The sequence below is a fragment of the Fundulus heteroclitus genome, chromosome 2 (genome assembly GCF_011125445.2).
Source record: "Fundulus heteroclitus isolate FHET01 chromosome 2, MU-UCD_Fhet_4.1, whole genome shotgun sequence".
NCBI lineage: Eukaryota > Metazoa > Chordata > Actinopteri > Cyprinodontiformes > Fundulidae > Fundulus > Fundulus heteroclitus.
In genome coordinates this window covers 16,756,413-16,779,559 of record NC_046362.1, presented here as the reverse complement: position 1 = coordinate 16,779,559, position 23,147 = coordinate 16,756,413, and the positions used below count along the sequence as shown (strand labels likewise).

Sequence of the window (23,147 nt, the reverse complement as noted above, 5' to 3'; positions counted from 1 at the left end):
TGCTTGATGAGATGGAAAAAAATTATTTTATTACTGAAGTTGTTCTCCATTCTAGGTGGAACATGTGCTGATCAGAGAACAGTCAGGGTTTCTGCAAGGTCTTCAAAAGTCCTACTCTCAATATTAGGCCTTACAGGGTCTTAAATCTGCCCAGATATTTCCATATTCAGGCCTGAAGTACATTTAGCTTTGTCTTACCTATTGTTGTGCGTTTGTTTGTTCATTGCTTCTTTGACTAATTAATTCATTCAATTTTTTCTTCATTTGTTCAGGGATTTTTAGCTCCGGCTGAGGATTTTAATTGTTTTCATGCTGTGAGAAAACTACAAACCCCATGATGCATATTTGGCTCATGAAACTGGTTCATGGGCTTAAAATTACATGTTCAAGTAATCATAATACAAACATTGTTGTTATGTTAACCACTACAGACTCCTTTTTCGTAGTAAAATGTTCATTCTAGTGGCTAAAGCCTGTCTTCAATAATTGTTATAAAGCTACGAAAGTGTACACTTTAGGAAAGTGTAGCGACTCAGATGTCCCTTTAAGCCCTCTGGAACTTTTTTTTTTTTTTTTTGGCAAATGCTTGCATTAATCAAGTTTAAAAGTATGGAACCTCCAGGTCATTCAAAAAAGCCAAAGTAGAAAAGTTCTTGTAAACTGCAGCCAACAAGGAGATAAAGAGGTGTCAGAACTCTGTAACAGAAAGGCAGGTTGATTGTGAAAAAAATAAAAACAGAATACATGACCACTGAGGTACTCTTTAATACCAAAAACTGCTGCATTATCTTAGTGGCTCTGTAACTTTGGCTTTCCTTGTAAGCTTTTAACTTCCTCCTCTTCTGTTTTAGAGTAAAGTGAGGTACGAAAGTATTCCAGAAATATACTCTAAAATAGCTTTCCTTTTGGGTTAGGAGACACTGGTAGACTTTTCACAACTTTTAGGTTCTTAATCAGCTTTAATTACTATAGCTTGAGCACACTGTTACTCTTGCGTTTATAAATGGTCAACAGACTGCGTTTATGTTTTTTTTTCTTCGGTTTTTAGTAAATCATTAGCAAATAACCCTTAGTTTATTCACATAGGCTTAATTCTTGGTGACTGGTTTATTTTTGACTTGTCTTCTGTGACCTTTAGTTGCAGAGTTAATTTTCCACTGAGATTTTCTCTATAGCAATCTCCTCTTATTCCTTTAGATGCCACATTTCACTTGATGGAGAGGTTAAAAAATCCTCATTTAGGTCCTATTTTGGTATAGATCACATATGTTGTTTTTTGTTGTTGTTGTTGTTTATATAAAATGGTTTAGTTTAGCTTATCTGGACCACAGAGCCATTGAAGTTGGGTAACCAAGAGGTAAACGTTGTCCACTCATATGCCAGAGCTAGAAAACACCAATTTAAATTGACAAAGCTGTGTTTAGATTGTTTAAGCTTATAATTAAGCTTAATAATTAAGCTTAATTATAACTTAATAACTAAGCTTAACAACATTAGAGCTTGTATAACTACAAGCTATAAAGCAAATATGTATTTTTTTTTTTGCTATTATTTTCATTAAACATGTAGGTGAGTCCTTTCCGCTGCATCCTTATTCAAGGGTCGCTACAGCAGGACTTGCACACAGACTTGGCATTAAACTTCTTGGTCTTTAATTTAAATCATAGCATTATTATAAAGTATTTGTGTGAACTAGTTGAAACTTGCAGGAACCCTGGTTCTGGTTATGTGTGAACAGCTGCTTTTAAACTTCATTCTCATTATGTAAAAAAAAAAATTCCGTAGGTTTTTTTGTTTTGTGTTTTGTCTTGTTTTTTTTGTTTTGTTTTGTTTTTGTTTTGTTTACTCATACGTACATTTATAAAAAAAAAAGGAAAACACTAACTCAATATAATCCCAATCCGCCTGCCGATGCAGATTCACAAGCTCTGCACTACATAGGTCTGTTTACTGCAGCGCACAATCTCCACCAGTGTAACGTCCATGAATGCTAGCACTGATGCATTCGTTTTCCACGCCGTGGAAACTGATTGTTTTCTCAAAACACAAAAGCTGCATTACATCAGACCCCCCCCCCCACCCCACCCCCGAACGTAAAGATGGAACATGTTTTAGCAAAATGGCCGCATGACTGTATGTCCGGTTTGCTCAAATGCCAAAAGCCGACAAACGAAGCGTTAGAGTGCAAATCGTGTTGAGTGTAAGGCTGCAGTATAGCATGTACTGTATGTTTCTCTTCACCATGTTCATTCTTTCAAGATAACAAGGCCATCCCTGAGCAGGGCGCAAAATTCAACTATCCGTTGAATTTTCGAGTAAAGTGATGAGTATATTGTGCAGTCAATGTGAGTACTCTTGAGTACTGTGGTACTACAGAAAGAGCAACTGTCTTCAATCCTGAGGTGTGTGTGTGTACCCCTTCTCCTAACCCGTTCTATTAAACAAAATCAATTAAAAAACAAAAAAAAAATGTTGATAAGACTCATGAGGGTATCTGTTTCCTTTCCTTCTTCTAAACTGTGAATATACAAGAAACACCTAGCCATAGTCAGAAGCTTAAAAAATACAGACATGTGGTACAGACTGGAAATGTCACCATCTGGGAAAGGCATTGTCTTCTTTTAGGATCACACAAGTAATTGCACTACAATAAGCACTTATGTACAGTATGGGACACCACAGCAAGCGCAGGAATAGCAAAGGAGGGGGTGGCGGGGGTTGCTGACGACTGTGCAACAGAAGTGTTGTGACGATGAAATTGCAGGCCTCACAGTCTGGGGGCCTCGAAAGTGCGACCAGGTTTCAGTTTAAGGCGAGTTGGCGGGACTGAGGGCGGGGCTGAGGGTGGGGCTGGATGCATCCGAGCGGCTGTAGTCGCTGAGAGAGCCGGGGCGCGTGGCGCCGCCACCGTGGGGCTTCTTCAACATGCCGGGCTGGAAATCCGAGTGGCGGCGGGCGTGCTTCATCAGGTGGTCGCTGCGCATGAAGCGTTTGTCGCAAAGCGGACAGCCGAACTTCTTCTCCCCCGTGTGGGTGCGGTAGTGGCGGGCCAGCTCATCGGAGCGGGCGAACTTCTTGCTGCAGTCGGGCCAGGTGCATGGGAAGGGCCGTTCACCTGCAGAACACAGGAAAAACACGCAACCATGGTTAGATCCTCTATGCGCCTAGGCGAGACTGAGATTGAAATCTCGTTTTCAAGACAATATCAGGCCTTACTGCCGACCCCTTGAGCTTCATTATTATGCACAAAACTTTCCGCCAAATAACTTTACCATGTGCTATTTTTATTGTTTAACGTAGATCTTAAACATTTTATTTCACATCTCATTTTGCTTAGTTTTAGGCAATAAACTGAGCTGGTCAGAATTTGAATGGTAAATGCAGCCATTCCCATGACAATAACAGTGGATGCTTTAGATAACCACAGGAGATCCCCCCCCCCCCCCTGTAATCTCTGCGGCTCTCCCTCTATTCTATCAGAATGAGTGACGAGGTCTGGTTCAGGGTCCTCAGAGACAGAGGACGACACCTATAGAGGAGAGATAAGACCTGATAATGTCCATTTAATGGACTGATAACCTGCAATGTGGGCTGGGTCCCATCGACTGCAACGTCACGTGAAGATTTAAGCATGTAAGATTACTGTTAACCCGAATTGTGTTTAAACACATTTTACTTTAAATTATGTTGGGACGAAATAAAGCAAACAAACAAAAAAAAATAAAATAACGTGTGACTTCTAATAATATCAACTTGCAATAGAAACTTCCTCTGTGATTGTGGTTCCCATGCTGAGCATAAGCACATCATTGTTTTAAAGACTTGACTAACCCTAACCATCAACCTAAATCTAATTGACACCTTAGTCCTAAACCAAACCCCTGGTCCACAAAAAAGCAAGGATAAAATTAGGTTCTCCTTTTTCTACAGTGTATTATGATATAATTGAAAGAATAAAATATTTTTAGGCATTTGCTGGCATTTAAGATAAATTACCCTCAAGTAAAAGACCACAGTCTACATTAAAAAAACTGACTAACAAACAAACAAACACCTCACTTTTATTTAAAAACAGGAAAGCGATGATTATTTTGACTGAGGCTAAAATAATGTCATAGTAAAGTTGTCCTTAAGACTTGTGATTTGTTGTCCTCAGCAAAAAGTTTGAATGGACCCTACCGAAATGAAGTTGAAATTTTTCAAATGCTTATGTAATTCATTTTTGCTCGTTTAACACAAGTATAAACTGTACAACAGGAAATATTTCCAGACGATCAAACGTATCTGTCTTATGGGTGAGGCAAACGTAAAATCTCCTTTTAGCTGATAGGCTGTGTGCAGCAACAGGTGGGGGAGGGACTGTGCTGTTGTTTCTCTGTCCTCCGGAGACAATGCTGAAGAACAATCTGGTCTCTCCAGCCCTTTCCCTAGCATTTAGTTAAAAAATATTGAACATGTAAAAATGTCAGCTATAGAGAAAATGTGTGGTTTTAAAATGTGACATTTTAAAATCGTACCGGTAACAGTTTTTTTTTTTTTTTTTTTTTTTGTTAGACAGATTGCTTTATTCCCCCCCCCAAAAAACTAAAAGTCTTACTGCTAAACTAAACAAAACAAAAAAAATCCTTATCCTTACACATTACTCACTTCTATCTACTTTTTGAGTTGTTTGCTTTCGACGCAGCTGTTTTTACAGCGTTAAGACCCCCTCAGGCACTCAAAAACTTATCTTAAGCAATCAAAAAATATTTCCTCATGAAATCAATCCCTTTATGATTTGAAACTATGCAACTCGACCGTTCCTGTGTGTTGAATGTGTAAACAAACTCCCGGCTGCACAGCTTCCAGTGGAGGTTTTTAACATACTTTGGTGAAATACACAGGAGCAAGGGACGAGTCTGGAGGTTTAATCAAAACACGATTTAAATTCTGGAAAGTCAAATTATCTTTAGGAGAATAGCGCGCAAGAATGTAAACTGGGTGCGATTAGCGGTAAATGGACCACAACAGCTTATAGCCACCCAACAGGCCTCGGCTTATATTTGAGGTTTGATTGCATGGGTATACTAAGCAGATAGTTGGAGAGAATTGTGAGTGGTCCATAGAGAAGCTGACAATAACACAGGTTATCTTCATTTGATAAACACCTTATCGCCGTGTGTGATGACTCATTTGCCGTGAATGAACAAGCAGTGTTGTTCCCACAGTTTAATAACTCTGTAAGAGGAGGGATATTAAAAAAATCGCAAAGTTTTCACAAAACTGTTGAAGAGATGCGAGACAAATAAGCTGCAACTGTGTTTGTTGTGATAACTTAACTACAAAGTGGCGTGACACCGAAGCAGCAGACAGAGTTTAATTACATGGTTCCAGATACTAATCACACTCCCGACTACCCAACCCACTGTCAAACACGCAGCCATCCGTGCTTCGGTACACGGGAAATCACACGTTCTCCCTTTACCTCACACAATTAAAGTGGGAATTCAGGCAAATCTACTCAAAGCCACTGTATGTTATCTCATATGTATTGTGTTTTAATCGCATTCTAATCTGCAAACTGCGTGGCTGAAACCAACACCAGGAGTTCGCCTAATGCGCGATGCGGCTGAGTCATTGAGCTTCTGAACAACAAAATGACACATCCAGCATATGCATGACTCAATTTTTAAAACCTGTAGGGTTTCTGTATTTGAATTAGATTAATCAATCGTTACACAGTGTTTTGAGGTGAGAGTCGTGAATGTTTAAACACGGCACAAAAAGGAGGGGGGTAAAAAAAAATGGCTGTCAAAGGCGTTCTTTGTTATTTGGTTTCCCTGTGGGTCTCAGTGGAAACAAGCACACCTCAGCGTCAAATTTTCATACGCTACCTGATGCCAGGGCCTCCAAAAAACAAGAACTCGGTTCACTTCAAATCTAGATCTCTCCCTACCCTATGGTTACAAAGCATGCAGACAGACAGAGCAAGTCTAGACAGTATGGTTTGCGTTTTCTGCCTCTGACGCCTCACCACAGCTCCATGCAAACACAGTCAGCCCTGCCCACTGCACTTCCTGCCGCTTCATGCGTCACATTATGCGTTTAAACCAGGGGTCTGCAACATCAGTCCCCGAGTGCCACGGTCCTGGGTTTTTGGAGCGGGGACGCAGTCGAAAAGTTGCCGGAGAGCGGCACTCCAGGACTGCAGTTGCAATCCTGGATTTAAAATGATTTAAAATCACTAACTGATTTGCGTATGGACATGATGTGTGGCTTTTCTGACTCCGTTTTATCAGAGAGCAGATTGACGTTCCAGCTTAAAGTTACAGCAAAAACGCAGAACCTGCGAAAGGATACAGCTCACATCACGGCTGGTTTGAAGGGGGCGTGGTGTAAATGTTTTTTTTAAGCTCTGGTCTGACTGAGGCGGGTCGCGTTGAGGGGGTTTAATACCATAGCAGCAGCAGAAGGGACCTCAGGCTGCCTTCTGCCACTGCAAAAATGAGTTACATGCCTAAAAGTAGAGCCAAGTTGTGCAGGCTGCATAAGGGTCAATAACCAGAGTAACAGATCCAACCAACATTAATATTTGAGCAGATGAAAGAGAGCGGAGGCTGTCTGCCTGGCCTGATACAGTAACGCAGGGTGAAAGCATCAGATATCAGACTGCATTTCACTCAGACCAATCTTTGCTGCACTCTGAGTACACTTAAAAAAAACCTTTTTGTGTTTAAGGTTAACAGTGTGAAAATAGATGCTTTCTAAATATTAAAAAGGGCATCGTTCCAAACATTTTTTTACACTACACAGGGGCTCTCCAAAGTGTGCAGCTGTTGGTGACACGCAAGCCCAAATTAAATCGCTTCCAAACATTTTCCACATATATTGGGACAGATTTCCTTTTCAGTTTAGCTTAAAGACAAACAAATAGTTTTAAGGAAGAAAACATCAAACATAAAAAGCTGCAATAACCCCGTTACAAAAGCGATAGCACACTTAAACAAACGCACGTTTTGATATATAGTTTGTGGGGGTAGACCCTACGGTTCGGGCTGTATTCACGGTGACGGAAGAATAAAATTGAATGATAATAATAAAGAAACCCCTTGCTGGGTGCATAATAGAAGGCTCCGCCATAGCATTTACTTTGCAAATGCTATGGCGGGCGCCTAATAAAGTTAAGCTTTCCTGGTATAATTTTACCGACTTCTCCACATTTTCTTTATTTACAACATATTTGTTTCACAACATTATTTGTATGCATTGGCACAATGATGACGGTCACGCTTCATTTGTGGAAATGTGGGACAACAGTGACATTCTTAAAACCGGTGGTGCCTCCATGATTATTACAAGGAAAAAATATAAACTGGTCATGAACGCTACCAAGAGGTCACCAATAAAGGCAACAATAAATGAGCTGCAGGGATGTTCACCTTGTTTGGGCTCTGTTGTTTTGTGACCACAGTCTTCTGTTTTCTCTGAATGTCTTGAAGAAAGAATAGAGTCGCAATGCAGAATTCATTTCTTACAAAGAAAAACCTGGTTGGAGAATAATGTATGTTCTGATGAAACTAAATTGGAGTTTATGCAACATTAAAATATCTACAGTGATATGTGGCAGTGGGCTGCTGCCATGCTCTGCAGTTACTTTTCTTGAGAAGAAATTGTGGTTTTATTGAGGCGGATGAAATTATGAACATTTCCAAATACCACTCAGTCTAGCAGACACCTGAAAGAGTCAGCTAAGAAGCTGATGAGGAGGAGAGATTTTTAATGTTCTGGCATCACTGCGAGGCTGTGTTTACATCCAAATCCACAATAGAACGGCTGGATAAAAGGAAAATGTAAGTTTTGGAATGTCCCAGTCAAAGTCCGAATCTAAATTTTAAACAAAATCTGTGGATTCACTAGAAGATGAGGGTGGACGAGGGAGAGCTTCACAATCTGCTACATCTGCGAATATTGACAAATTAAGCTGTGGGGGTGCTGATAGAGACCCACCAAATAATGCTGAACGCTAAAATCGAATTAAAAAGGTGTTTGCTCAGGAAAACAGGTTTCTCCACACTTATGCAACTGGGTTTGTTGGTTTGTTTCTCCTCCTTCTACTTTTCTTTTTCTGTTAATTTTCACAGCGGAGAAAAAAAAAGCAGTAATTTGTTTTTATCATGGTCTCAATTGTTACATCGCAAAAAAAAAAAAAAAAAAAAAAAAAACTGGAATTGCATGTTTAGATGCCTGGATCGTGAATAAAAGTGATAATACCGTGCGGACTGTTGGGATGACACTGTCCAGGCTATTTTTGTAGACTGTAGCGATTACTCAGCATCTCTGCTGAAAAAAAAAAGAATGTGACCGGAGCTTGCCTTTCTTCCCATCCAGTTAGAGTCCGCCCACAGCGGGGCAGCGTGGCGACTGTGATGTCAGGCCTCGCCCATTGGTCTCCACGGCCCTGGCAGTCTGCCACATGCATGCTTTGCCTTTCTCAGAACGTGTCAGTTGCAGAGGGCGAGGGTGAAAGGAGGAGGGGCGGAGAGAGAAGGGAAGTTTCTCCCATACGAACACAGTGACCCAGTTACCCATAAAGTGAGTTACATCATGCAGGCAAAAAAGACCTCAGCTAAGCACTAGTGTCCCCCACCAACCCCCCCCGCTGAAAGGTGGTGTGATTATGTCACAGGTGCTGTTGTTATATAACTGTTCTGACTGAGTCCAGTGGGTTAGTAAATAAGAGGCTCATCCCTCCCGTCCTCCACTCGTTCACGTTGCACAGCGGTTTCTGCAGAAAACGCTCGAGAGACATGAAATCTGTCCCTGAGGTGTAAAGGACTCTGTCTGCGAAGGCGAGATCAAATCACACCTTTGACGCAGGCAGCGGCGCACGAACCGAACACAATCACCTGCTCTACCAGCGGCTACTGGCATTTCAGCTAACCGTAGATAAAATTCCTGTTGCGTCCTCAGGCATCGGCACAAAGGCTACACCTGAAAAACACCATGTGAGCCCCCTGCCAGAAGTCAGCAAGAGTTAAACAGCTTGGTTGGAGAGATTTTATTTTTGTGTGTATATAATTCAAAGATAAGATTGAGGTTAACTTTCCATTTCCTGTACAGTTAGAACCCGTAGTCCTTTCTTGCAGAACTTGAAACAAAAAGTGTGTGATCGTTTGGGATTTTTGAAATTAGATTTTAGCAAAAGATTATTACCGGTTAATATCTAGCCTGCAGTAGATACTGTAACTCTATTGGCATCTTCATTTAGTATAAACCCGCTTTAGTTGGTCCCTGACACGGAGATCTACTCTGAGCAGAACCAAAGCAGATACAATATCAGCCTTAAACCCCAAAAATGTTTAAATGGCTTATGTGAATGCTATTTTATGCACCTTTAAATTGTTGTTTGCTTTAGTCTATGCAGACTTTTAAGAAAGGACTGAAGACTCTGATGAGTCCACTCGAATGCTGCCCATTTTCAGGGGTCTCCACATGGATATCTGTAAAACTGAAAGGTTCATTAAGTGACTCTATGTCATGTTATTAAGAAATTTGCTTAATGGGGCCTAGACACACACACAATGACTTCAGGAATTTCTTCGCCAGTAGCTCACTCTGGTTCCATACGAAGGTTTTTCCGATTAAATTATTGTGCCCTGTTGGCTTGTTATATTTTATTTCTGTTTTTGTATATTTACAATAAAAAGACACATAAACAGAAGTACAACATTGCGCGTGCGCACAATGAATAACCAAGGAGAATCAATGGAGCCGAGAAAGTCACCACCATCCAGCGGAGATTTCAATTCAATTCAATTTTATTTATACAGCGCCAATTCATGAAACATGTCATCTCGAGGCACTTCACAAAGTCAAAATCAATCATATTATACAGATTGGTAAAAAAATTCCTATATAAGGGAACCAGTTTATTGCTTCAAAGTCCCGACAAGCAGCATTCACTCCTGGAGAAGTGTAGAGCCACAGGGAGAGTCATCTGCATTGTACATGGCTTTGCAGCAATCCCTCATACCGAGCAAGCATGAAGTGACAGTGGAAAGAAAAACTCCCCATTAATGGGAAGGAAAAACCTCCAGCATAACCAGGCTCAGTATGAACGGTCATCTGCTTCGACCGACTGGGAGATGTGAAAAGAAAGTTTAAGAAACCTTAACCCTGTAGATTAGGTTGGTCTTTGCCCACCGAGCTGTCACTTTACTTCGAGGCGTTGCAGGATGGTCCCCTGGCTCTTACAGAAGCTGTGTCAACAGTCGCCATCTTGCTTTCTGATAGCTCTGCCGTACTGCCATCAAATGGACAGCAATGTTTATGTTTGCTGATTGTAGCCAGTGCAAGAATTCTCTTCATGCTCTAAAAGGACTACAGAAACACTAGCAGGATGAACGCTTAACGTATAGTTATATTTGAAGATTAATTAGGTGTTGTGTTTCTAATGGTCATAGTACATGACTCGACCACTATAACATACAGTTGACATCGTATTCTCATGTTGCCAATTTTTAAACTAGCACTGCATTACAAACAAAGTCCTTGTTTATCAAAACTAAAACCATTTCCTGTTCATTCAGAAATTCAACATTAACTGGTTCAACATTAATAAAGTTAATACTAACACCTATCAACTAAAAAAACACAGCAGTTTATAATAGTTTTTCATGTTGAATTTTCTGAAAAGCTAAAAAAAAAAATCACATTTTGAATTAGGCTTTAAGATATGAACTGAATTAATACCCTACAGCAATTCTGGGTTTTAGACAGCCTGATTGGCAGGTATCCAATGTGAGAATTGAAGACTTGATTTGGACAAAAATATACTGTGAACATCAATGCAAGACGCCAAGGGAGTTATTATATTACCTGCTTACAGCCTATTAACAGAACCCCAGATGAAAAATGCTTAATTATTCCTTTAAACTTGCTAAGATTTTTGGAGGCAAATGTTTCAAGAAGGACAACATAAAAGCCAGAATCCAGCCCACAGACCACAGGATTTGGATTTGCTTCCCTTTTGTGCCAGTTTAGTGGAGCAGCCAGCTTGGCAACATGAAATGAGAGGGACACTCACTCCAGCGGCAGGGCTGAAGACAAGCCACTAATTTAGTCTCATGTTTACAACACTATAACCTGTAACCAGCCAGGAGACAGCAGACACACCAGTCCCTGGCCTTTGAAGAACACTACAATGATCACCGAGGCCCTCAACGCCACAGACTACTGGAGCAGACAGGGTTAACCCGACCTCAAACCCGCCTCCTCTCCCTCCACACGCACCGTTATGTGCCAAGAAGACATAAACACTAACATGTGTGGGCAAAATAAAATATAAATACATATGTATATACATTAAGGCTTCTGCAGCTCCTCCTTTCATTCTTCACGAAGCAGCCGGTACAGGCTCTGGTTGTGCAAAAATAACAACAAAGGCGTGCAAAAAAAAAAAAAAAGTTTTGTGGTCTGCAGAAAGACGCAGCTTGAGTCGCAACACATCTGCGATCAGAGCGACTGTTTATGCGTCTGCTCGGCTATGAAGGAAGAAAAAAAAAAACTCGGTGGGAGAGAGAAGACAAATTAGCAGGAGGGGGGGAAAAAAAATCAGCTAAGTAGTAACATATTTTCTTGGCAGCTCAATTCAAAGTAGGTTGCAAACAAACTCCGCTTGTGCAGCAAAAGGCTCTGTCAGGTGTTTCAGGAACATTCCGTGTTTAACGTGTCGTCATCCTTCGCCTTTATTGATAGGAACATAGCTTGCTTGCCTCTGTTTAATGGGCCGAAGCTGTCAGGTTGAGAACAATAGCAGCAGCCTTTCTCCCAGCAGGAGTGCCCCCTCTTGTAATGCGTTTCGAGCGGACGGGCTGCTCGCTCTAACCGTAAACTCTCCCCCGTCGGCCTGCATGCGCGCGTATCGACATTCGCACACACACAGAGCCATGCAGTGGATTTAAGTGCAACTCTAATTCCTGCACACACTTTGCCACACATTACTTCATCCACTTAACTATTTAAGGGAAGGGCAGACATGGCTGGTCTGCACTGACCGGCGCATTTTGCCTCATTACATCAGGACGGAAGCGCTATTTTAGCCCTGAGATGCGTCGCATGCGGCGTTATCTCTCAAAGCCAAAGTCAACGGACAGAAGAGAAATAGCCGAGGTCATTAAAGGGTGTTTACGATGACTCCGCGGTCCGATCATAATCCACGATTCTCACGCAGGGTGACACCGGTTCATGCTAATGACATTTGTGATTCTGTCGCTCACATAATATCAACATCCTCCATGGGCACAGAAAATTACGCTGTGATTGGAGGAGATAAAGGCAGGAGAAGTTTCCAGCCGCCTTAATATAGGCTAATGGCTGAAGGGCGAGGCACGTTTTAGTGTCTTTCTGATAAACAGTTAGCCAGTCTTGCCTTAACTCTTAACAAATAAAGGCTGAGATAGATTGCCACGCCCCGCTGCTTGTACATCATGTACATACAGCGCTTTGCAAAAACTACTGCCGCCACTTGAGGTTTTTCAAATTCCGCCACATTGCTGCCACAAATTGACACGGATGTCATGGATGTTTTGTGATAGACAGAGAGAAAGGAGGGCATAATTGTGAAGTTGAAGGAAAAGGATAGATATTTTTGAATTTCTCTATCTCTAAGGGTCAGAGGAGAGGGTGCATCGGTCCCTGGACAGGTCGCAAGTCCATCAGAGGTACACACACACACAGGACAAACAACCGTGCACAAACACCGATACCTGAGGGCAGTTTGCGTGATTAGTTAACCTACCAGTCGTGTTGTTGGACTGTGGGAACAACACGCAGACTCCAAGCAGAAAGGGCCCAGGCAAGGCATCAGTGCTGCCAACTGTGCCACCGTGCAGCCCTTGAATTTCTCTTACTCTTAAACAACGAAAGATTTAGTGTTTTTGCGCATTTGTCTTCAGCCACCTGCACTTTGATACCCTTAAATGAAGTACTACCGCCTGACTTCAGAAGTGACCTGATAAGTAAATATTGTCCACCTGTGTGTAATTTGGCCTCTGTAGTTAGTGCGCCTATTCTGTGAAGACCTCTGAGGTTTATTGGAGAACATTAGCGAACAAACAGCAATTATGAAGACCAAGAGACACAGCATACAGGTCAAGAAGAAAGTTGGGGAGAAGTTTGAAGCAGGGTAAGATAATGAAACGACATCCAAAGCAAGCTTTCAACATTTCATGGATTAAATAGTAAAGCAAAAAATAAATAAATAAAAAAAAAACAAAGCAATCTTGTCTAGGTGCTCTAGTCAGAAGAAACCAAAGTTGGACTTTTGAGGCTGAGAGCAAACCCCTATCTGTGGCACAGCACTAGTAGCCTGAACACATCATGCCCACAGGGAAAGATGCTGGTGACAACATCATGGTGTGGGAATGCTTTTCCCTCAGCCAGAAAGCTGGTCACAGAAGATGAGATGATGGATGGAGCTACAATCCTGGAAGAAAACCTGATAGAGGACACAGAAGACGTGAGACTCGACCTCTAGCAGGACAAAGACTGTAAACATACAGCCAGAGCTACAATTAGATCATAACATATTCATGTGTTGTTAGAATGGCCTAAACCTAAACTAATCAGGAATTCGTGAGAAGCCCTCAGATGCTTGTTTATGGACACTGGCCATACAATCTACAATGTTCTGTAAACCCACTGCTGTCTTTCCTCTATTTAACTTGAACATTGCATTTTTGTCTGGAAATGCCACATCATCAATTAATTATTGTGCAATAAGTGTTTCCTTTTCTGAGAGATAAGTTCATTCTTCTGCTTTACAACTGTACTTCAAATGAGCTTTTTTTTATTCCTATTACTTAATCTAGTGTGTATATATCTAGTGTGTATATCTGGCGTCTCCTGTTTATGTGTTTTTGCCACTGTCATGCCTGAATTTTCCCATTGTGGCAAAATAAATATATTTCAAGTCTATTCTATTTTATTTTATTCTATCTGACTGAGCTTGAGCTGTTTTGAAAATAAAAGAATGGGGATGTTTGACAGTTTCTAGAAGTGCAAAGCTGCTACTGACATCTTCCTGGAGACCCGCAGACGTGACTGCAGCAAAAAGGTGTTTCTACAAACTATCCAATCAGGGCGCTGAAAACATTTATTAATGAAAAATTGTGAAAAGAACATGCAACCATTTCTTTCCTCTTACTTAGCATGCACCATTTTGTGTCGTGAACACATCCGCAAACATTTGTCATGAACTGATCCCTCTGAAATTAAGTTGTTTTTCTTATTCAATGTGCTGTGAACAGAGAGGACACAGTCAGTCTAACTTTCAGATTGGGCTATTTTGTGCCGAATGGGGTTTTGCTCCTAAGGTTGCAGACCAGCAAACCTTCACCAGACTGGCTGCAGATGCAGCTGACTAAATGACCTACATCAGTAGATGGCACTGACAGTGAATACCCTGGTATATAACCCCACCCCCACCCTGCCGCACTCTACTGTACATTCTGTCTTTGTGCTGCAGATCCCTTCATCACGTGCGACATGTAGTGTGTTTTTTTTATATACATACTGGGGTTGGGGAGAAATATTTACTGTCTTCCACAGGTCTTTATCCCTCTCTTCCTGCCGCTTGCGATTAACCCCACACCATAAGACGTGACCAGAACTTGGTCTCGCAGCATAAAAATGCTTAAGCACATACCATGCTTCTCAGGCGAGAAAGCGGTGGGAGAGGCTGGAGGGGGAACAGACAGGGTAGCTTTTATAGAGCTACGCCAGAGCTTACTAAAGAATAAATAAGCCCTGTGGGCCACTGAAAAAAAAAAAAAAAAAACACAGCCAGGGCAATAGCTGACAGAGGCCATTCTGCATTATGATTGTATTATGACAGTCAAATCGGGGATTTAGCGTAACATTATCGGCAAACTGCTCCGTTATCAACACAGACAGGATAGCATATGGTCAGCATGTGCGCCAACACACGTCTTGAAGATATCTTCTGTGGGACGGTAACACTGCACCAGAGGATTAACGGGCAAGATGGTGACTCCACTCTGGCTTTATTATCATCACGAGGGTCAGGTTGATTTAACTAATACCTTGTTTCTGCTGCTCCACTTGGCTATACAGAACCAACCAGTTATAATGACACATCCTGTTGCTTAACAGCGGGAAAATATACCGCAGCACGCAGCTATACATGTACAGCAAGAGTTTTCCAGCATGAATGCTCATTTAGACTGAACTATTGTAAGCTAACAGGCCCACATGACATGAGATGCCCATGCTAATTATTGTGCCACAAACTATGAGCAATACTAGCCAATGACATTTTTCTTCGACGTATAGATTCAAACGCAGGTTTACAAACAGAGATTGTAGTGAAATGTTTGTTGTTAGTTTAATGTTGAACAAAAAAAATCTAAAGTGAAATAAAGTTTATTTCTGCAGCTTTGAACATGTTTCTATGCATGGCAGACCTATTGAAAAGTGGGATCAGGCTGGCTTGTGAGTCTCCATGTTGACTTTTGAAGATTGTCCAGTTGATCTTCAGACTTATAACTATAAATTCTGACTTCTGAATACAAAACGAATGGACCGTTGTCCACTCGGGTAAGCAGTTTTGCTAGTGATCATATTTTAACATAAAGTAGTGAAAAGCACCAGTCATTGGACATTTCAAAATGTTAACATGACCATGTTGCCAAATAAAAGAAGACTCCTCCCTATCCAACATATGCACATGGGCCCCATATGGATTTTGCTCACGCTGAGTGGGTAAAAATAGGAAATACGTTTCTTGAGAATGAGGTCTTTGCCGGGTCTTAAATGGGTATTAGAAAAATCTGTTCAAACTGCACCGCACAACTTGGTCACATATTTTTTTTTCCATAGCTGTGCTGCATTAAACGTTTAGTGGCAGTTAAAATTGGAGCAGCATCTAACTAAGTACAATACCATCTGGGGGTCATGCTCGGCTCATTTTCTACTCCTATGGCTACCATCTTCACTGGCTCATAATCATGGCTGCAGCAAAATGTTACATACATTTTAAACCCACTTATAAATCCTTTCAACTGTAGGTAAAAGGACCACAGACTGGATACAGCATGTATATATGGGCCACAAATGGATTTTAGCCTTGATGAATAAGCGCATCGTAGGCTTTGCCATTTTTCAGCCAATTTTCAACATACAGTACACGGAATATGCAGTATGTAAATATTGCGACCCCACATTATTCCTGGGGCTGCAACACAATTCTGAAAGTTTTTAACCCAATTGCAAACATGTAATAGTGAAAAGGACCAACCAATGGGAAATTCCAAATTTTTAAATTATGTTGCTGCACAACAAAAGGAGGTTCCTCTGTCCCATATTTGTACCAGGGTCCTATAGATGACTACAATACATACAGTATGTATAGTGTTGAGGAAAATAATCTATTTTTAAGTCTATTCGTTTTGATTTATTGTTCATGAATCGTTTACCTGATGGAAGTGCGTTGCCCGGGTTGAATTGGTACAAAGTGGGCCTGGACTAACAATGGGCTTCTTGTATGTGACCCACATGGGCTGACCCCATATGGGCTAAGCTTTTTGTCCAGAACATCAAACCTATAAAGGCAATTTAAATTGGGCCATATGTAACCCACACACAATGCCATCCCAAAATAACTTTTCAAGCCATTTTCTACTACTGTGTGGGTCCTATACGTAAATTCTGTATGGATCATAAATATAGTTTCTGCAAAATCCAACAATCATTATGTAAATATCTCAGTATCTTGAACAGTAACGTGGTACAACATTGGAACTGTTATTTTAAAAAAAAAAAGACATTGTATCACATGCTTAGAAAAGTCTTGCTGCCGGTCAGGTATGTAGATTGAACTCTTCAGCCCCTTAATATTCTTTTTACCCAATAGCGTGCCAAGATTGGATTCAGGAAAACCCCATCTCCACCCTGCTACCTCATCACTGCTACCAACCACACAGGAGCACTGAGTGCTCTGTGTTGCAGTGCAGCCAAATATAAAACCACTGGCAGGGACGAAGCATATATAATGAGGGACTCCTGCTGCTTATTCCACGTGGAATTTGGGATAATTTCCCATGTAAAAATGTCATTAACCGCAGCTATTTGACTGAAAAGAGGTAGTGCATTGGTAGAACCAGGTTTTCCATGACTGTAGCCGGGCTTCCAGGTGGTACCACTTATTGTTTAAGACAGTAAAGGGTTTTACAGCCATCTCCCAGTATTAGACGTACCACAACAGAAAACAAAGGAGGTTCAGACAAAAGCACTAACCAAACTGTAAAATATGCCATTAGGCTCTTTGTCGTCAAGAAGTATTGACCCTGGCCCCTTCTGTGTGGCCAGCAGGTTTCAAAATGTGCATTGTACACTGACAAGATGGGCTTTTGTAAGATTTGGCAGTGGGGGTCTGTCAGCTGAAAGAGGAGCGAGGGTCCATCAATTTTCTGGAGATGGCAGTGTGTATGACATGACCTAGGGATATTAATGAGAACCCCCCCCCCCCCCCCCTCAAATAAAACAGCACAAGACACCACTTGGAAAGATCTAAAGCATTAAACAACAAGTTCAAACACTTTAAAAAAAATCTGAAGCACTTGTCCGATTATCTGTAAATAAGCATCAGATCAGCATTTTTTCCCCCCTCTTTCACATCGTAGTGAGTGCTCGCAGCAACAAAAAAAAAAAAATGGCTCCTCCTCCAACATAAGGATACCAAACAAAAGCCGTCTGGTAACCTTAGACCCCTAAACTGCTGTGGATTCCTGAGCATCAAACTCATCGCACCATAATGAGTGATTTAAATTCAGTGTGTATTCCTGTGTGTGCTCCACCCAGGATGTCCCCGTTGAACCCAGCGCGAACAAAAAGAAACGTAAAATGAAACCTATTTATCTCCACTGAGGGGGTCCCCTCAAACAGCCACTGTTTATACATTGAAAAGGGCAGATCTGCTATTCTAATTCACAGACATATATATATATATATATAGATAGATAGATAGATAGATAGATAGATAGATAGATAGATAGATAGATAGATAGATAGATAGATAGATAGATAGATAGATAGATAGATAGATAGATAGATAGATAGATAGATAGATAGATAGATAGATAGATAGATAGATAGATAGATAGATAGATAGATAGATAGATAGATAGATAGATAGATAGATACTAAGATTTGAAAAAAGGAAATGTTATGGACCAATTCTTAAGTAAGGGGCAAAGCCAAATTGAAAGAGCGTCAAAATGTCTGTTAGTTTTATAAAGTTACGTTTATTCAAGCTAATGTTTTGAGGAGCTAGCCCTTTATAAGCCACTTAACAGCTTCCAACATGCTAAATACACCAACAGTGTCAATTGTACTATAATGAGAAGATGATTAAAAAAATAAATGTACATAGCTGGTAAGTTTTACATTTGAACATTTTGTAAGACAGGCAAAATATCTTACATTTCTGCTCCTCTTAGAAGCAGCCATAATAAAAATGCAAAACCTGGGTGTCAGAAGCCAGACAGAGCATCTTGTCCCTGAATCTCTGTTTGTTGTCTTTTGTTGTTTTTTCTCCTTCAATTAGAAAGCAGCTCTTGGCTGGACCTGATTAAGCTGGGATCCATTCTCTCGTGATTCTGCTAGTAGGGGCTGAAAGGAAACCGTCTTCCTGAGTCTGACTCCATGAAAACATGCTAAGATTGGCTGAGGCAGCTCAGCTGAACTCAGATGACCCACATTTTGGGCCTGCCCAGTAAAAAAAAAGGGAAGAGAGGGTCATTATTATCAGAATTTATAGGACACTGCCCAGTGGTGCAAGCCAGACGGCGGAGCATATCCAAACAGAGAGGCAGGCAAGAGGAAACGCTTATTAGGCACGGAGACCAGGGCAGGGCTAGCACGGAGCAATAAAACAGCACTAAACTCACATGGTTGGGGCTGATGGAGGACTGGGGGCTGGCTGCTGGAAGCAAGGCTGCAGTTTTTTTTTTTTTTTTTTCTGAGACAAGGCAGCAAAGACTGCAAGTGTCTGGAACTAAACAATTGAATCAACACAGACTATCTGTATTAAAAGAAATTAAAGGACGCAAGCGGAGCATCGAGATGAAACAAAAGAAAAGGCTTGAATGGCAAAAAGAATAATGAGCGGCGGTGATGCCGCACAAAAACAAAACAGTAATTACAATAGACACAATCCTCCTTGTAGTAATTACAAGCCACATTTCTCTCCTTTAGCCTTTTCTTAACAAATAGCGATTTAACAGCCGGCTGTCGGCTCCAACTGGAGCAACAGTAAAAGTTGACCCCAATCAATAGCAAATGATTGGACAAATGATGTCTGGAGAAAGAAAAATCGTCAAGCATTTGGTGTCTCCATGTGATTTATGCTGCTTTGTCCTTTATGTTCAATTACTCAATACGGCATCATTTATTTTGAATGATAGTAAATCTACAAACTGAGACAAATCAAAAAGGGGTGTTCCTCTGTGTTTGGGATGGGGGAGGGGGGGGGGGGGCACGAAGGCTGAATCCCATTTCTTCCCAAAACTGTTTTTACGGGGTGAGGCATTCCAGTTGTGTCTATAAAGCAGGAGGAAGGCTCTCTCGCCTTTGAAATTGGACGCACATGTAAAAATGTTCCCAGTTAATGTATTTTCGACAGCACAATAACGACTGTAATGGCTTTTTTTTTTTATAGCAATCGGTTTTATTGTTAATTATTGCTAATCTACATTTCGCTGAACATACAGCGTTCCTGCATTTGATAAAGAGATCCCCCCAAAGTCGATCAGTATTTGAATATGTTCAGAGAATAGGACACTAAAGTCGATTCTATACAAGAAGGTCAGTATTTGGCAGCAAATTATTGAAAATTAAAACACAATTTTAATCAATTAAAGTACGATCTTTAAAAACATATCTAAATACTGATATTTATTGTTACCGTGCACTGTAATTCAGCTCCTTAATGCACCTCATGTGCATTAAGATTTTTACAGCACCATCTTGGAGGTTTTAGTAATTTCCTGCCGGATTTTTTCAAATTTGAAATGTTGCCTACCTGGGGATATTGGGCACCCTATTATACAACCAACGATTTAACATAATCTAATATGTTCTTCAATTAGTCTCCTGTAAGGAAATGTGATTATACATTTTATTTATATAAATAATACCAAAGTGGAGGTTTTGGTTTGATTAGGGGTCCTAATCTGTCATATTCTATTGAGTCAACTATTTCAAGCAAGAATCAGAACCACAATACAATGGGAATAGCATCTAATAAAACATTTTCACTTCATAATGTACCATTTAATGACGTTACACGTGAGCTTTGATCATTTTTAAGACTATTTACTTTCTGAATTTATGAATACACTAAACTACAACGAAGTTGTGACAAAAGATCAGATCAAATTGGCCCAGAACCTAAGCATAAAACAAAATAATGCATGTATACGGCATACCTGCGTCTATCTTTCTAGTTAAAACCTGAAGATAAAAGGTACATTTTAACCACTACATAAGTTAAACGCTGCTTGTGTTTGGGGGTGGATTCTTGACTCAATCTAAGGGGTGTGACAAACGTGCAGGTTTGCTTGGATAGCAACAAGGCATTTGAAGCTGACGGGGTGCCTGCCTTACATATGCTGGAGCTCGTAGAGCTGCCGCTTAAATGCTTGCACGTTTCTGCAGCAGATGACTCAAATGTGGGTCACGCTCACGCAAGGTGTTTTATCCTGTGATCCAGAGAGCTCTGTTTTCTTCTCAGCCCTGTCAAGATGATGCATGTGGCTGCGTGCGTCCGTGTGCGCGCGCGTGTCCACGTGCGTGCGTGCGCGTGCGTAAAAAATAAAGGTGTGGGCTGCTGCGCGCACATCACGAGGAAGCAGCAGTGCGCCTCCCCAGTCGAGGCTCAGCTAGCTGAGTCTGTTGCTGGCCAGATCAGCTGGCAAGTCTGTCTAGCGGGGGTGTGGCACATCATAACAAAGGGCTGTGGGCAGACAGGCGACTGACTGCGCAGCTCTTATCTTCCCCCCCAAAAAAATTTTAGCCGATCTATATCTCCTCTCCCTTCTTCAGTAGCCTATCCTGCGGAATGCAAGGCGCAAAGACCTGCAGGTACGGTCAGTTTTATTGAGGAAGGTCACGTGCGGCACGCTGCTGATTCGCAGCGCATCTGTTGGACTTTTTGGACTGATTATGCAAACTTCCTGCATGCCCATGCACACTTGACTGATTCGGCGCACCTTAGGATGAACATGTCTCCATATATATATAAATATATATATATTTTTTTCAGGTTTTGTTTTTTTGTTTAGCTCCTGCTCCTTTAAAGCAAACCAAAATCAGTCAAAGGGAACAATCGGCTTCAGTGGACGTGGCTTAATGTAGTTCTACATGTACACCGCAGTTTCAGTTTGAACATACTGTCCAATGCGGTGGTGGATGTGTGCGTGCGTGCGTGCGTTCAGCAGGGAGGCGGGGTGCGGTGGGGAGAGGAGGAGGAGGGGGGGGGGGGCAACAAAGCTCAAAGACTTGAGTGGGAGTGGCACTGTTTTCAAGCTTCCCTTCCCAGAAATTAAAAGGACATTATAAAGTTTATATAACTCAGAGCAATGTCTGCGTTATTATGAGCATATAGGCCATATGAATGCGCGCGTCGTATTTATTTTAGGTGGATTCGTGAATGTTGGCCGATAAGGCAGCACTTTGAATAATATCCTGTATAGATCAGACAGTATATATTCTCAGTTTTATTACTCGTGTGAAACAGGAGCACAGCAAGCAGCATTTTGACACCCGCGCCCGACCAAAACTGACCTGTGTGTGTCCTTAGATGGGCTTTGAGGTGGGATGATTTGCCATAAACTTTTTCACAGCCAGAATAGTTGCATTTGTGCTTTTTCTGAGGTGGCTCCTGCTCAGTCCGACCTCTCGATCTCTTGCCTCTTTGTCTGAGCAAAGGATCGGAGGTGGCGGTAGGTGTGGCAGAGTTTCCATCCTCTCGCAGGTTCGGCGTGCTCTCCTCCTTTATCTTTGCCTGCTCGGCCACGCCGTTGGGCGTCTGTTGGTTAAAATCCGCCAGGATCCTCGCCACCACGAAAAGCGAGGAGTTCTCCTTCACCAGGGGCTCCTTCACCTCATCCCCCGTCCTGGAGGAGGTCGGGATCTCCGGTTTAATCTCCCTGTTGCCCTTATGGGGGTGAACAACTGCACGGCTGGACATTGAAACAAGGCACTCTGCTGCGAAGTGATCCATTCTGTCTTTGGAACGATCCTCTCTGCTTCTTAATGACATTTACAAAAAATAATTCTGGAAATAAATCCGTGTGTGGGAGGTTATAGGGAGAGAAAAAGTACTCGCACCGTGCCTTCCCCTTTTGTGTGGCGGTGAGGTGGAGGTCGTTCTCATCAGAGAGAACTGACTTTATGATCTTACCCGGCTTTCCAAAATCATCAACATCCTGTGCGAAAAAAAACGCCTCGGACCCAAAAAAAAAAACGCAATGATCTCTCTCTCTCACACACAGAGAGAGAGAAAGAGAGGGAGGGAGAGAGAGAGAGAGAAACAGAAACCCCACTCTTTGTTTAGTGCAGCGACACCGGTAGCAGGAACTCTTGAAACTTGGATGCGTTAACTCCCATTGCGGCTTCAGACTGTCTCCAGCACAGTGAGCGCGTCTCTTGAGCGCCTGCTCCTGCTCGCTGTATCCATGCTGGGGGGGCGGGGGAGGCGTGTCGAGCCGGGCAGCATCGTCAGAGGAGCGGCTCATTCATTGGGTACAGCATGTCCCCAAGTGCTCTGAGCAACACGAGTTACTAGAAAGTTTCTGCTGGGAGGATGTGCAGCGTCCTTACCTGCAGAGACAGCCGCACCGGTGCGCTGGAAACGCGTTTTTATGGCATCTTTACCGGCAGGTTTGTATAAATTAGGCTGGGTCGATATATCATTGGGGGGGGGGGGGGGGGGGGGTCAAGAATATTGTGCAACATGTGACCTCTGCGTGCATCACGTCACCGAGGTTATGCTCTTTAGAAACAAAAAAATAAGCAATTCATCACTGAAAGCGCCCAGACGTTTTTTTAAGTCAGGTTTACAGTGTTATGCAAAAGTGATCACAGTC

General features: G+C 41.8%; 1 protein-coding gene across 1 annotated transcript; it reads right to left on the bottom strand.

Annotated features, from left to right (window-relative positions):
- Positions 1-2,584: 2,584 nt before the first annotated feature.
- klf13 (Kruppel-like factor 13) lies at positions 2,585-22,767 on the bottom strand. The gene is made up of 2 exons (XM_012871426.3): positions 21,844-22,767; positions 2,585-3,115 (listed from the first exon to the last, which is right to left on the bottom strand). Exons 1-2 carry the CDS (start codon positions 22,319-22,321, stop codon positions 2,808-2,810), a joined length of 786 nt encoding a protein of 261 aa, XP_012726880.2. The 5' UTR covers positions 22,322-22,767; the 3' UTR covers positions 2,585-2,807.
- Between the last annotated feature and the right edge of the window lie 380 nt (positions 22,768-23,147).

What these genes read in the sequence shown, in the direction of transcription:
- klf13 (XM_012871426.3), bottom strand. Translation starts at nt 22,321, where the DNA reads ATGTCATTAAGAAGCAGAGAGGATCGTTCCAAAGACAGAATGGATCAC. An exon ending in CCATCTAAGGACACACACAG is followed by an intron (nt 3,116 to 21,843) that starts GTCAGTTTTGGT and finishes TGTGTTCTGCAG; the next exon opens with GTGAACGGCCCTTCCCATGC.